The 15,108-nt window shown below is 38.6% G+C and overlaps 1 protein-coding gene and 1 long non-coding RNA gene across 3 annotated transcripts in view; one reads left to right on the forward strand and one right to left on the reverse strand.

Moving 5' to 3' along the window:
- The window catches only part of LOC143667991 (uncharacterized), a 172,573-nt gene that overhangs the window by 86,870 nt on the left and 70,595 nt on the right, over positions 1 to 15,108 (reverse strand). The window lies entirely within an intron of this gene.
- On the forward strand, positions 3,935 to 7,489 carry LOC143667987 (fatty acid-binding protein, intestinal-like). Its single transcript, XM_077142426.1, has 4 exons — positions 3,935 to 4,064; positions 5,062 to 5,234; positions 6,691 to 6,798; positions 7,180 to 7,489. The coding sequence occupies exons 1-4, from the start codon at positions 3,998 to 4,000 to the stop codon at positions 7,228 to 7,230; spliced, it is 399 nt and encodes a 132-aa protein (XP_076998541.1). The 5' UTR covers positions 3,935 to 3,997; the 3' UTR covers positions 7,231 to 7,489.

Consider the following 15,108-nt stretch of genomic DNA (forward strand, 5'->3'; position numbering starts at 1 on the left):
AACCTATTTGAAGATTTGGAAAAGCTAACTACCAAATTCATCTGGAAGGGAAAGAGACTGCAAATAGCTAAAAGCATCCTAAAAAAGAAGAATGAAGTGGGAGGACTAACACTAAGGGAGAAAAGTCGATTGTGATGATAAAAAATATATTTAAGCCCTCTGACCTCTTATATTCCTGGAGCAGCTAGAAGGAAAAATAAGAGAGGATCATATGGTAGCCCATGACAAACTTGGGATGTGTCCTGAAACTACTTGTTGAAGAGTGCTTTGAAATCTATTGCCTTTCTTTGCATTGTATATATGTTATATGCACAATAAAAAAGTTAAAAAAATTTACAAATCTGTCTCAGTTTGGAAAACAAAACAAAAAAATTCATGTATACCACATTAAAAAGTTAATCTTCCACATTTTCCACAAAATATTACCTTTGCAATATATTGTAAAATTTTAAAACAATGTATCTTGAGTCATTAATAAACATAAAGTCATAACCTAAAAAAAAAATGTAATAGAATAAGATTCTACAAAAAAGAAAAATGACCAGGGTCATTAAAAGAAAATCCCAGTGGTGCCATCTACAGAGATAGCAGGAGTTTCCAAATGACTTTGAACTAGGTCACAACAATTGATAAAAGGAAGACTACAATTTAAACATTCCCATTCTGTTAGTAGGTTTGTGTTAGTCCAAGTGCTGTTCGCTTTCCCCTGATCCTATTCCACTACTCCTGGAAGTACAAAGTGGGCCTGAGACAAAGAGTGAGGTCAGCTTTGGAAGGCACTTTTAGATAAACAAGAAGCCATTCTAACTTCTTTCTCCTCCCACCTTCCTGCCATGAGTCAGAATCTTTTCTTTCAATTCCTATGAGATCACACAGTAGAACAATGCTCTCCCAAAGTTTGCTATAGCACCGTGACAACCTTGGCAGGGAAATCTGAGTTAACCCAGTTCCAAATTGATCACTAGTGCAAGTCACATGATACCTAACCAACTTTTAGATGACTTTCTAATAAAACACTGAAAAGGCACAAACAACCCAGAAGTCCTTTGTGAAGGACTCTCTTCACAAAATATCAAAACGGTTTGAGACCTGGGATGCTTCTAGAGTTTGCTATTTCTGTTGAACTTTGTGCTGGTTTGAAAGGATGTGTGCCCCCTAGAAAAGACATATTTTAGTTAAAATCCCACTTCATAAAGGTAGAATAATTCCTATTAAATACTGTATGTTTGAAACTGTAATCAGATCATATCCCTGGATGATGTGATTTAGTCAAGAGTGGTTGTTAAACTGGATTAGGTGACAACATGTCTCCACCCATTTGGGTGTGTCTTGATTGGTTTATTGGAGTCTATAAAAGAGGAAACATTTTTGGAGAAAGAGATTTAGAGAGAGCAGCACCACAAAGCAGAGAGTTCACTAGCCAGTGACCCTTGGAGGTGAAGAGGTAAACGCCTCCCGGGGAGCTTCATGAAACCAGAAGCCAGGAGAGTAAGCCAGCAGATGTCGCCATGTTTGCCATGTGCCCTTCCAGCTGAGAGAGAAACGTTGAACATTGTCGGCCTTCTTGAATCAAGGTATCTTTCCCCAGATGCCTTAAATTGGACATTTCTATAGACTTGTTTTAATTGGGACATTTTCTCGGCCTTAGAACTGTAAACTAGCAACTCATTAAGTTCCCCTTGTTATAAGCCACTCTGTTTCTGGTATATTGCATTCTGGCAGCTAGCAAACTAGAACAAACTTCTTTGTCAGAGAATGAAGAAACTAAGGTTTATTGAGTACCTTGACATATACCAGTTACTCAGGTGGGTTCTTTTTACCATTTGTTCATAAAACTTATGCATTAGGTATTATTACTATCATCTTCATTTTACATATGAGGAAATGGGCTCAAAGTGAAGTTGATTAATTGTACCAGACCACATCATGCCTGGTGACTAGCATTGTAGTTAGTATTGAAGTCCAAGTCTTCTTGTTTCTAAAGCAAATACTCTTCACTATATCACATTCCTATGTGAGTGACCAGATACACCTATTTTTCTAATCTAAAGTAATAGATCAGATCCATCATACATGGCTTTCTAAATTCATGGATCACCATAAGCGGTGGAACACCTAAGAGACTATCTAGTCCTTGTGTTTAGAGTAACCATGATGTTTTCAACTTTTTCCCAAGTTGAAAGTATGCACAACAGTGCTTTCCAAATGATGAGGTTTTCATTGTCTTTAGCAAAAGACAGAAAAACAAACACAACATGGTGAATTTTTCTATAAAGCTAAAGGTATCAACATAAAGGATTTCTCTTCATTTTAAAAGTACAATGTTCGTGTTTGCATGTGTTCTGATGCCTTTTGCTTTTTTAATGAAATAATGGAGCTAGTAGAAGAATGTGCTTTCGTGGGAAAATAAAATGTGGGCAACTCTGTCCCTTGTGACTTGCCCTGGCCAAACTGCCTCTGCAAGGATGTTACATGCCCCACTGCTCTGCTCTCCTTCCAGCACAGGGTGCAAAAGCCTGGAACCCTACCATCAAAGTAGGACCAACTCTGGTGCAATTCACGCTCCAGAACTACCCCCAAGTTCAGGCTGAGAGTGACTCCAGCTGAGCCCACCTCCTTGCCTGGCCTCCCTCCTACCTTGTCCTGCTTTCTTCGCTTCCTCACAAGTTCACCCCAAGAGCACTTCTTCCAACTCATATGACCCTGAATCCCCATCTCAATCTCTGCTTATACAATATCCAAACTAAGCCTTAAAAAAAAAAAAAAGTGGGCAACTTCACTGGATGAGTGCTGTCCAATGGATACAATTAAAAAAAAAAAACTTGTTTCTATTCCCAAGTTCATGTTCAAACTTGTGAGATCTATGAAAGGGATCTTGGGCAGTTCCCCTACTTCTCTGTTGACCCTTAGTAGTAAAAGATTCTCTGATTACATTCAGTCAAATGTATAGTCTCTTTTTAGTAATTTAAGATATTCAGGCTAGCTAATAATCACAACTGCACTTTATACAAACTTTAAGTTTTTCCAACCCCAGTTCAGGCCTGCTCCAGGCCAGAAGTCTACAGTGGAGCAAAGGAGAGATGTTGTCACTGCCTTCTCTTTTTAACTTTTCCAATCATCCTTCATATCTCTACCCCACAGACATGTTGAGCTTTGGCTTCTCACCTTTCCAGGTTTGGGGATGAGAGGGAGTGAGAGTAAAACAAAGGGATGGTTTAAATTAATGGCACTGGTGACAGCTGGCTTTCCTTTACACTGTACAGAGCAGACATTTAAAGCTGATTCTTTCTCTTAGGTGAGCCTTCATGTTATCCAGCCACATTTCTACCTCTTGAAATTTTTTTCAGTGGCCTCTCACCATTCAAGACCCCAAACTAAAATCTAATGAGTTCCCGGTGCTTGCTCATGCAGGAAAAAAAAAAATCTAATGAGTACTTGCAGGGCGTCAAACACTGTGCTGGGTGCAGAATATTTGTCCAAACTCCTAGACAATCCTAAGCACAATGCAAAAAAGACATATCAGAAAATAAATATGCAGTCTCAGTGATCATATTGACTTTAATTTTTCAGCCCTAAATCTTAACTTACAAGATAATTGCTATTGTAAAAAAGGCATAGTTCATTAACAGCCTCATTTCCCAGATGTGATTTGATATATGCTCTAAATTATATAACCTCTGACGTAGTGGGCACTTTGAACTTGTAAGCAGAAAAACTTTCTTCGGAAAGCACACATTCTAGTTCATGAAATAAATGTGCCCACAAACTATAATTTAAGACATAAATGTGCATGCTGTTAGATTTCGATTTGGTTGAATTTCAGAAGAGGCGCAAAGACATTTAGGGAAAGAGCAGCAGGAATGGGCTGGCATTAGACTTTCGAACTTTAAACCTCCACATCACTGTATGAAATTGCTTCTGAGATAAGAAATAGAATAAATGTCCTAAGCACAGATGGGCCTTTCTGCTTGCCTGGAGGCTGCCTTAACTGACGATCATGACGTTCAATGGCTCTTGGAAGGTAGACCGCAGTGAGAACTATGACAAGTTCATGGAGAAGATGGGTAAGGGCTTCAGTATTTAGAGACTAGGTCTTTGACTTTTCATTGGCATTTTTCTTTCCATTTCATTCCAAACCTCTGGGCTTAGAGAATGGCCTCTGTGTACTGAGTGTGTAATGACAACTTCCAGAATTTAAAGGACTGACTTCTAGGGGGTGGAAAACCAAAAGCCATGTAATAAACCAGTGGAAACGAATGTTGGCAAAATTCACAGTTCTGAATGAATGAGACTCAAACAATTTTCTCTTTTCCCCTGGCTTACAGAATTTTGGGAATAATCTCATGACGGTATTGACTGTCTTCAGGGATTTTAATTTAACTGATTTAAAAAATCTATATTGATATTCTGGCAGCTCATAAACTGCATAAAGTGAGCGAACAAGTTTGTGCCATTTCCAAATCAAAAATCTGCATCAGTTATATCCCATTGTTCAGGGATTCCAAGTCCAAACATATGGCATTTATAGCTTCTTCCAATAATGAATTTGATTGTAAAATTTGCTAATTTTCCCACTTTTGCGTTAATCAGTAATGCCACAAAAAACAAAGAGAATTATCAAGAGAGCAAAAGGACATGAAATAAAAGAAATACCGCCCATGCAGAATATATCTGTGTGTCTTTATAAATGCAAGAATGTGTTTTTTTAATCCTTCATTTAACACTTCTGGAATTTGGCTTATTTAACACTGAAACAAAGGGTTTGATAATCTTACTAAAATTTAAGTTGAAATTACTTAACTCTAAGATTCTGTAATTCGCGGCTATATTTAATTTTTCTTAAGTTTTAGGAAAATAGCTCAATTCAGTTCTTTTGATCTGATTGACCTCGACTTTTTCTACAAGAGTGGCCTGAATTCTCTCGTGCAAAGGCAATGCCATCACATCTTCTCACTCACTATCAAAGTTTTTAAAATATCTTTTAAGAAAAAAGAACTTGGAAAAATAAACATGATGTATGGCACTTTCACTTTATTTTCCCCAACCTCTTTCCCTTCCCAGGTGTTAATGTGGTGAAAAGAAAGCTTGCAGCTCATGACAATTTGAAACTCATAATTACACAAGAAGGAAATAAATTCACCATCAAAGAATCAAGCACTTTTCGGAGTATTGACGTTGTGTTTGAGCTTGGTGTCAATTTTACCTATAACCTTGCCGATGGAACTGAAATCAGCGTAAGAAAGTTTTTATAAGCAATTCATTTTCTACACAGTGCTAAAACAGATGGTTTGATGGAACAGCTGAGCATAGAAAACTAAACAAATCTAAAGCTCTGTATTTCCAACTTTACATATCTGATAGCAACAAAAATTTTTACAGTTAACTAAATGGATGACCAGGCAGGAATTATTTCTAAAAAAATTATTTGTAAATGGAGTCATTTCAGCTTCAAAAAATAGTTAGAAATTATATCGGTTTCAAATCTTTTTGTCCTTCTATATGCATTGAGAGATCTCAAAAATGGTTAAATTATGCCATAATGAATCAAGCTTTTGCTTGGCCATTTATTTTAATGCTCTTTAGAAAAAAAATAGAGAGAAACAATGAAAATCCCCAAAAGTGGATGAAATCAAATACTCACTTCAGTTGAACATAGCACAGATGAAGAGGGCTAAAGCAGCTATTTACTGGGAAGCCAAAAGTAGTGTATATGCTCTATGCATATGCATATGCTCCCTTCTCATGAGTTGGTCATTTATTTGCTTTGGAAATGCACACATCATGACCATTCACCTTATAACTACCAGTTATTCCAGTGTGATTCAGGCCCCTAAATTACCTGCAGACTCCCAAAGCAAGTTGAAACTTAAGTAGTCTTTGTAAATAATTCTGATATTTTAATTACATTGCATTTAACTACCTTTCCTCATTAAAAACACTCCAAGTATCTGAATTCTTGTTTCCTTGACACCTAAAATTGTTGAGTTAGAGGTGTGAGCATGCAACTTAAACATAATAGGCATTTACTAGGCTATTGAAATAATAAAATAAATGAATTAATTAGCAAATAAGTGAGTGATCAAATGGACAAGTATAAGGCTATATTGGGCATTGGGGATGAAATTTTTAATGTTCAAAATATGAAATTTTAGGGAGTTATCATTTTCAATTGATTTGGCTGCTACCTCTTTAGTCTCAGAATTTATTTATAGCTAAATTATGTAGATATGTAATGACAATTCACTGCCAAGTATTAAATCATTATGGTCATATTTTAATTACTGCCACAATCAACATAGATTAAAACAAGCACAGAGTTGTTAGCCTCTCCATGAAACTAATTTAAACTGTGACTAAATTTTAGACACTGTTCTTAACATAAAAGAATTATAAAAAAGGAAAGAGACATCCCACCCACCTGCGTTATAATTCAGCATATGGAAATTACCAAGGGAGAGAAGCCTAATGGTGACCAGTGTACAACCTAGAGCCAAGATCCTGGGTGCAGTCCTGGCTCTGTGATTTGGGGTGAATCACTGTGCCTCAGGTTCACCAGCCGTAAAATGGACATAATACATTTATTTCGTGGGGTTGTCAAGATTATAAACAAAGAATGAATCTATGGCACTTTTTGCCTGATATGTAAGACCCTTAAACATGCTAGCTCTTGCTCTTACGATTTGTATGCAGGGGGCTTGGAACCTAGATGGAGACAAACTTGTTGGAAAATTCAAACGGACAGACAATGGAAATGAGCTGAATACTGTCCAAGAAATTATAGGTGGCGAACTAGTTCAGGTAAGTGGTGAAAAGTTTATAACTACTTTCCAAATAGAAAAATAATTATTATGACCATAATTTTATTTGATGTTGCTGAATTATGTCTTTGGTACATAGATTATTACTCCTTTTCTCTTAAATTTTACTAATTCAAAAAGTATAGATATTTTCTGATTCTAAGTTATTGAAGAGAACTTAACAGATACATCAAATATGTCAATACCTCTTTTAACTGAAAATGTAAATGATTACAAACCAAAATATTTTTATAAACCTTTATCTACATAACAATGGTATTATCAAGCAAAAGGAAAAAAAAAACAGAAATGCTAATTTTCTTTGTAATTTAGTCTTAAATCTTAACGTCTAAGTTCCTCTGTATTTGTTAACAACTTTCAGACGTATGTATATGAAGGAGTAGAAGCCAAGAGGATCTTTAAAAAGGAGTAAGCATTGTTCTTGGAGAACACCCCAGAACACAAACTGGATGGAAGAACTGTGTTTTCTCCCCATCAAGTATAAGGTTACTGATGGATTAGTACTTTAATAAACATCGGCCAATGGCTTATATTTCCAGTCTTACCAAAGCACAAGAAGTTAAGCAAACTAGGACTGAACTTGTTTAACATTCTTTAAGATTTACATTTATTGGTGTCCTAAAAGAATGTGTGATATTTTAAAAACAAAAATAAATATAGTTTCCACATTACTTCATAAGTTGCCTCTCCTTTTTAAAAAAGTTCTATGGCATAGTGTTGATAGACTTTTCATTTTTTCCACTGGTGGTAAACTGAAAACCTGGGCTGCATGGGGATCTTCAAAATATGGCATTGGCTGTTAATAATTTCCTTGTTAGCATCTATTACTATAAAAGTAATTTACAGTTTAACCAGAGGACCTATAGATACAGAAAAGCAATGCAAAATAAATATTTCCGTAACCCCAATCCAGAGATGAACACTGTTCTGATTTGGATAAATATCCTCCCAGTCCTCTTCTCTGGGTATAGATATATATATTTCCCCATATCTACCATTTTGAATAATATGATCAGAAACAAGTGATGCGCTGAGTGAAATAATTGTATACATTTGCCCACAATGTTAGCCATTCCCAGAACTGGCTGAAAATCAGGATCATCTTAGGAACTTAAAAAGGTTTGGCATAAAAAAATTTTTTTGCGTTCTTAATGTCCACTGTTAACTACTAAATCAGAATCTCTGAAAAAAGAATGAGAGATTTTAGAAAATTCCCAGGTGATTCTGATACAGCCTGCCCATCAACCAGTCTTTGAGAACAACTGGGCTTTCAGGCACCAAAAATATCCCTTTTAATTTTTTTTAATGATTCCTAGAAAGACTCTCATTAAATGGTGATGATGGTGGGGTTGGTAATCATGAGGATTGTGACAACAAATATAATTTATTGAATGCCAACTTTGCTGGGCCAGGCAAGATATGAGGGTCCTTAGCACATCATCTCTAAACCTCATAAAGACCTAAGGGATGTGTATTATTATCTCCACTTTACCGTGACTGAACCGGCTGAAAGAGTTCTTTACACACTTGAAGGAGTTTTCATTTCTTTGGGATCAAAGTCTTTAGATGAAGCTTGTTCTCTTTCTTAGAAAGTGACCCACCTTTCCCATTTTCCTGGCTGAAAGGCAAATGGGAAAACATGCCACTTTGCAATGTTTGTGTCAGGTAGAGAAGTGAAAGGAAGATAGACACGATGACCTGGACCAGGAAGCTATCAGTTCTTCTCTAAAACTCAACCCAGATGGTCTTCACAGAAGACATGAGGAGTCCCTGAGAAATCTGACTCCTGCTCCTAGGGTTCCTGTGTCTAGTGTTCCATGGGGTAATGTGAATGGATCCCTTTATTTTGCCCCACAAGACCTTCTATCTTGAATTCATTAGGGTTTGTCTTTGTTGGAAGGATTTCCATGGTCAGTAGAGACAAAGTGCTTGGGATACAGACCAAGGAAGGAGAGGGCATGGCTGCCATGTGGAAAGATAGCCCATGAACTGCCAGGCTATGATTAAATGGGAACAGAATGGCTGTCGTATAAGATCAGGCCAACAAATGACACTTTTGCATTTCCAGTTCAAGATCACTCCCACCAAGAAGTCTTTCTAGACTCCATTATCATTTCTCTAAAGCATTCTTACTTCCTCTCAGCATACACCTGCCAGTGTTTTCCACTGTAGAACAACAGCCTTGATCATTCTAAAATCTGTTTCATATCCTTAGAGACTTCGTTATTTAACAAGTAATATTTTGGAGCAGAATTATTTTCCTAAAAGCCTTTGTAGAAAGCAATTTGCATAGGATCCCCAGGGTCCAAACTAGGAAGAGAGGTAGCCAGGAAGCATTTCAGGGAGTAGAGAAATACATTGAGAGGTTTGACACATTTGTAGAAGATCAATTGCAGGTAATCAAGAGATAACTGGATTTGTGAATCTCCTTCGTGACAACTGCATTGTCTTCCCCATCAGGAAGTTGCCAAGGGTGGGGAAGGGCACACCCAACACCTGGGCCCAGGCAGTGACTCCTGGGCAGGGTCCCAGGGAGCATCAGTGCTCAGTACAGACGTACTGCCTGTTGTGCTTCAGACAAGAGGAATGGTGGCTACTTCCAGCAGTGGCAGCACCTACAGCACATCCTCCAGCAGATTGTCCCCCAGAGGTATGGACCCTAACCTGGCTCCTGTTGGAGAACTTCAGCATCGAGAAAACCGTCAACATATGAGCAATAGCCAGGCTTTTACCCTGCTTTTCCCTCTGTGCCTATCTCTCTTCCATTTCAGTTCTCACCAGGAAAACCACAGGTTTCTCTCTTGAACAAGACACCCTCGATGGTTTTAAGCAGGGCTGTTCAGTTGAATGCTCTGAGACAGTGGAAATGTTCCATGTGTGGGCTGTCCAGTATGGTAGCCACGAACTACACATGGCTTTTGAGCACAAGACATGTAGCTGGTGCAGCCCAGGGACTGTTTTATTTTTATTGTATTCCTTTTTTCTTTTTCCTTATTAGAGAAGTTGTGGGTTTACAGAATAATCATGCATACAGTACAGGATTCCTAAATACCACCCTATTATTAACACCTTGCATTGGTGTGGAACATATGTTACAATAGATGAAAGCACCTTTTTATAATTGTTCTGTTAACTGTAGTCCATGGCTTAACTTAGAGCTGGTTCACTGTGTACTGTAGTTCCATGGAACTTTTAAAAAAATTTTATTCCGTTGCATAAATAAGCCTAACCTAACATTTCCCCTTTTAACCACATTCAGATACACACTTCGGTGCTGTTAATTACATTCACAATGTTGTGCTACCACCACCACCACCACCATCCATTAATAAAACAGTTTCATCATTCCAAATAGGAGCAGCTGGATTCTAAGTCTTAACCTCCCATTCCCTGTCCTCACCCCATCCTCTGGTAAGCTATACTATCGATTCTGACTCTATGAGTTTGCTTATTCTAATTATTTCCAGAGGGGCACCAAGAGCTCTTCCATGGCTCCGTAACACTGAGTTTTCTTGGCCTGCCCAGCAAATCCAGCCCTTCCACTCACTGTCCCCCACAGTCGTGAGGAAGCATGCAGAGCATCTTTAAGTCTTCTCCACCATGGTCGTTGTCCAAGGCGGAATGAAACCATGGCCACCCTTACAGCTGGGCCCTGAACGATCCAAATTGCTCATCAAAAGCCATGGTCAGTTGTTGGCCATGCACACCCCTTCTTGGGGAAGAGGATTTCCAGGTCGCTTTCTGTCACCAGCGAGATAGGCAGAGGCTGGACCCCAAGGTGGTCTGCCTTGAGAGTGGGTGATGGGTATCAGCAGCCACCATGCAGAGAGAGCAGTTTACTGCTTTTTACCATAAGTTAACAGCATCTTCCTCCTCCTCTTTCTTGGATGCTGTACAATTTTCTTTTGACCTTTAGGGTTTCAAAATCGTTGCTTCAGGTAATTCCTGCCTGTTTAATAGTTATTCTGGTGACGAACTGAGTGCTGGAGCTTCCTACTCCACCATCTCTCTACAATTCTCTAATTGTTTTAAAAATAAAAGCATAAGGTGGATGGTTAATCTCTCTAAGCCGAAATCTGCAAGTGAAACCATTGCTCTCTCCCCTATATGGAACATGACATCCAGGGGTGAAAGTCTCCCTGGCGACGTGGGAGAAGACTCCCAGGGATGAGCTTGGCCCTGGCACTGTGGAATCAACAATTCCATCCTGACCAAAAGAGGGAAAAGAAGTGTAACTAATAAATTATCAGTGGTAGAGAGAGTTCAAATAGAGTCGAGAGGTTACTCTGGAGGTTGCTGTTATGCAAGCTTCAGGTAGACCTTGCTACGTGTCATAATCTGCCAACCCCTAACCAGGACTTTTCCAGTCAATCCTAAAGAACACCTAGCACAATTTATAAGATTTCACAAAGGTTCCAGGCACTAGAGTATCTTTCCAGGAACCTACAACCTCCAGATGGGTTCCTGGTCCAGGTAAGCCCTGATACCTAGTCCAGCCTCTCCAGAAAATCAGACAGTTCCATCTCCCTACCCCATATTAGTGACAGACCCTCCCAATATCAAAAATTTAGAATTGCCATAGCCCAAACAATCCCAATGAGAGGTATGGAAAGATCAAAGGTGATGGTGGAACTATATATAGAAGATAGGACTTAACAAATGAATATGAATGCCAAATCATTAAATTGATATCTTCTTTAGTCTCCAGTATTTTAGAGCAGCTAGAAGCATAAAACTAAAATTGTGAAATTGCAACCCCTGTCAAAGTCTGAAATATATTCTACAACTAAATGTGGTGCATTGCTTGGAAATTTATAGCTTTTTTGTATAGATGTTATTTTTCACACACACACACACACATACATACACACAAAGTCAATTATGATGATAATTTTAAAATAAGCCAACAAATAATAAAGCATAAGAATATACACTGCCAACTTGCCAGGGCCCAAAAAGTTGCCTTTTATTCATATTCTTACATGAACTACTACTTTATGTGCTTCAACAATTGCATTTTTTGAGGGTCTGTTTTAGGGGATAAAGCGGGAGGTCAATTCTTTAGGCATCTGCTACTTTTATTTTGACTCCTTATTCAAGTTAATGTGGACGACAACTAACTTTTACATAGTTTCTACCAGCGTGCCAGGCATTATTCAAGAGTATATACATTTAACAGATACATTACAATGTGAGAAGAAAAATGTTTGAACACGTGAAAAAGAATAGATTAGAGAATATGCAACTTTTGCAAAAACAAAAGCAAACTTAAATCCATTGCTCATTACATAACTTCATAAAGGTCTTCAAATAGGAACTAGTAATTCTTTAGATTTTCATATGCTTTTTTGTGTCATAAAGTTTTAAAGTACTTTTACCTCTCTAATTCTACTTGTCGACATATTTCTGTGAAAGAAGAAAAAAGCAGGCATTACTAATCATTTTAGAAAGTGGAGAAACTGAAGTGCAAAGTAGCTTATTAGCTTAGCTAATGTTGGACAGAGTCTATGATAAAGACAGGAATTAAATGTAGGTCTTGACTTTGAGTCTAGAACACTATGATCTATGCTCTTTACTCAGTGTATTATAAACAAAAATATCTCACAGAAAAAAAATGTCCCTCAATTCCTTAGTGGCACCCAAGAATAGCACTGCAAATGAGTCAGGTCAGACTGAACATAATGGTGATGAAGTGGTCAGGCACTCATCTATTTCTGGCCTCATCACAGCCTCACTGTTTTCACAATTTATATCCTTCCTAGAATTATATTTTCCACTATTAATCCACATTGGAGAGAAGTCTATTATGGGCTAAGTGACTGCTATTTCCACAACCCCTTTTTCAGGAAACTGACCTTGCCATTAGATCACTTGGATTGACCAGGAAAGGCTGGCCGACTGAAGAGCAGTAAATCTCCTACCAGTCGATTAGTTTATGAGCTTTGTGTAGAAAATCACATCTCACCGAACCGAGGCAAATCTCCTTTTAGGGAGTTTAAATTTGACATAGAAAGAGTTAGTAGTTTCTAGGAAGGAATCATGTTTAAAAGAGGACAAAGAGTGCAGGTAGTAAGTAGAAGCATGGCGGCACAAAACTGTGAGCAAGCAAAAACCACAGGGTAGCAGTAAAGAGAGTCAATTAGCTTACAAGTGGCTGGAGTAGTAGAAGCTGAAATATTTACAGATGAAATATGATGTCTTGGATTTTCTGCAATTAATCTATGATTGGGAAGGAAGCGGGTAGGGGTGCAGATGGAGTAAAATTAGCCACACGTGGACAACTGTTATAACTATTGAAAAGTGCCTGGCTATGATAAATTCATGTGTGTACCAACTAGGAATATCGGAGTTATACTTTTCTCCCTCCTTTTGTACCTTTGTAGGTGTTTGAAATTTTCCATTTTGAAAGTCTAATTACACACACACACACATGCACACACACACACACACTCATCACTCCAGAATCCAAACACTTCCTGTCACTTTCACTGCTATCATTTTGGTCTGAGCCATCTTTATCTTTCCCCAAGATTACTGTAATAACCCTCTAAAGAGCCTCCCAGACATTTTTCCCCTAGTCTTTTTTTTTTTTTAACATAGCTGCCAAAAAGATTCTTCAAAAATCTAAGTCAGATCATGTCATTCTCCACAAAATACCGCAATGTCTCCCCCATTGCATTCAGAGAGAAAGTCAGCGTCCACCCAATGGCTTACAAGGCCCCATCCGATCCCACCCCCCATTACTTATCCGACAAACTGTCCTGCTTTTCATGGACTTTCTGAAAGGAGAATGTTTCAAGCAGTGGAAACACCCTGGAGCATAGGCCCTAACACAGGAATGATCAGGCTTGGTATATTTAAAGTCGATGAATACCTTGAGAAAAGTCTTCAAGATCATCTGGGGCCACTCAAAAACAAGACCAATGTTATGGAAATATGTACTGACTCCACCTTACTAGAACTCAGGAATGATGTGATGAAAACAGAATGGGCTTTGGAATCATGCAGACTAGCCTAAACTCTTCCACTCTTTCTACTAAGTAAAATGCAAATTTTGAGCCTCAATTTTTCTCTCTTGGAAAATACTAATGATTTTCTGAGGCTGCTGTCATTAAAGGTATTATATATAAATCATCTAACATGGTGTCTGGCATACAGCTGGCACTAAACAAATGTAAGTAACATACGTATGTGCTTTCTCTTATAGAGAAAATGGGGCAAAGTACGTCTTGAGTAGATGGGAAACTTGTTTTGCAAAATACCCCTCATTGAGTCCATCTGGTAAAAGTAGAGTCTTGGTCTGGTAGATGAGAATTCTTAGTTGCAGACTAGTCTATGACTTATAGCTGGGGACTTGGGTGAGTCATTTGCTCTTTGTGGAACTTAGTTCAATTATGTTTAAAATGAGGGGATTAGGCTAGATCGTCTTTAAATTCCCTTACAGTGCCAAGATTCTGCAAAGCCCGAATAGTGATTCTCCCTTTCCGTCTCAGCAGCCCCTTTGGCATGTGTCACAGGGAAGAGGCATTGGGGTAACAGAGGATGGGGTATTTTTTAAGTTCCTAAGCATGGCTAGAATCAAGGGTGTGCAACCTATGTAGTTGCACAGAGCCCCACACTCAGAATGGCGCTGTGCTTGGTTTAATGCTCAACGGTTACTGTCTTAAATATCTCAATAATTTTTTAACAAGGAGCTCTGCATTTTCATTTTATGCTGGGCCCTGCAAGTTATGTATTTGGACCTGTTCCTGAGAGATGACTAGAAATGATGATAACAGGTATTCCCCAGTGAGCAACTAGAGAGACTGGCAGCAAAACATCTCTGGGCACCTCAAGAGAGGTGAATGAGTGGGTAAGACAACTGTCTGGGGTAGAATGGAAGCGGGCGTCGGGGTCTGCGGGGATTGGGTAGAAGATGCATGACCTCATCCCAGCACCTGAGGTCTTGCGATCCACTACTCTTCCCAGGGAGTAAGAGGTTAGCAACTTCTGCTGTAGCCAAGGGAACGATGACCTGAAGAAACATCTGGGCTTAATCAACCAGATCCTAGAACAAAGTCATCTCCCGAAGGTCCCACCATGGGTCTAGAAGAGCTAAATGCCCACTACCACATCATGGACCCAGTTTCCTCTGAGGTTTTCCACTTTCTCCTCAGCACCTGAAACTTTACCCCTTATAACTGTAAACAGTCCCATTTAAGATATGAGAGAATTAAAAGTGCAGTTCTGAAGAAATATTACCCTGATTGCCTCCAGAGAGAACTAGTTAACAAATTGTAGGGGTTATCTG

The sequence above is a fragment of the Tamandua tetradactyla genome, chromosome 24 (genome assembly GCF_023851605.1).
Source record: "Tamandua tetradactyla isolate mTamTet1 chromosome 24, mTamTet1.pri, whole genome shotgun sequence".
Taxonomy (NCBI): domain Eukaryota; kingdom Metazoa; phylum Chordata; class Mammalia; order Pilosa; family Myrmecophagidae; genus Tamandua; species Tamandua tetradactyla.

Coding starts and splice junctions, on each gene's coding strand:
- LOC143667987 (XM_077142426.1), top strand. CDS start 3,998: ATGACGTTCAATGGCTCTTGGAAGGTAGACCGCAGTGAGAACTATGAC. Junction 5,235..6,690: donor CCGATGGAACTGAAATCAGC/GTAAGAAAGTTT, acceptor ATTTGTATGCAG/GGGGCTTGGAACCTAGATGG. Junction 6,799..7,179: donor TAGGTGGCGAACTAGTTCAG/GTAAGTGGTGAA, acceptor AACAACTTTCAG/ACGTATGTATATGAAGGAGT.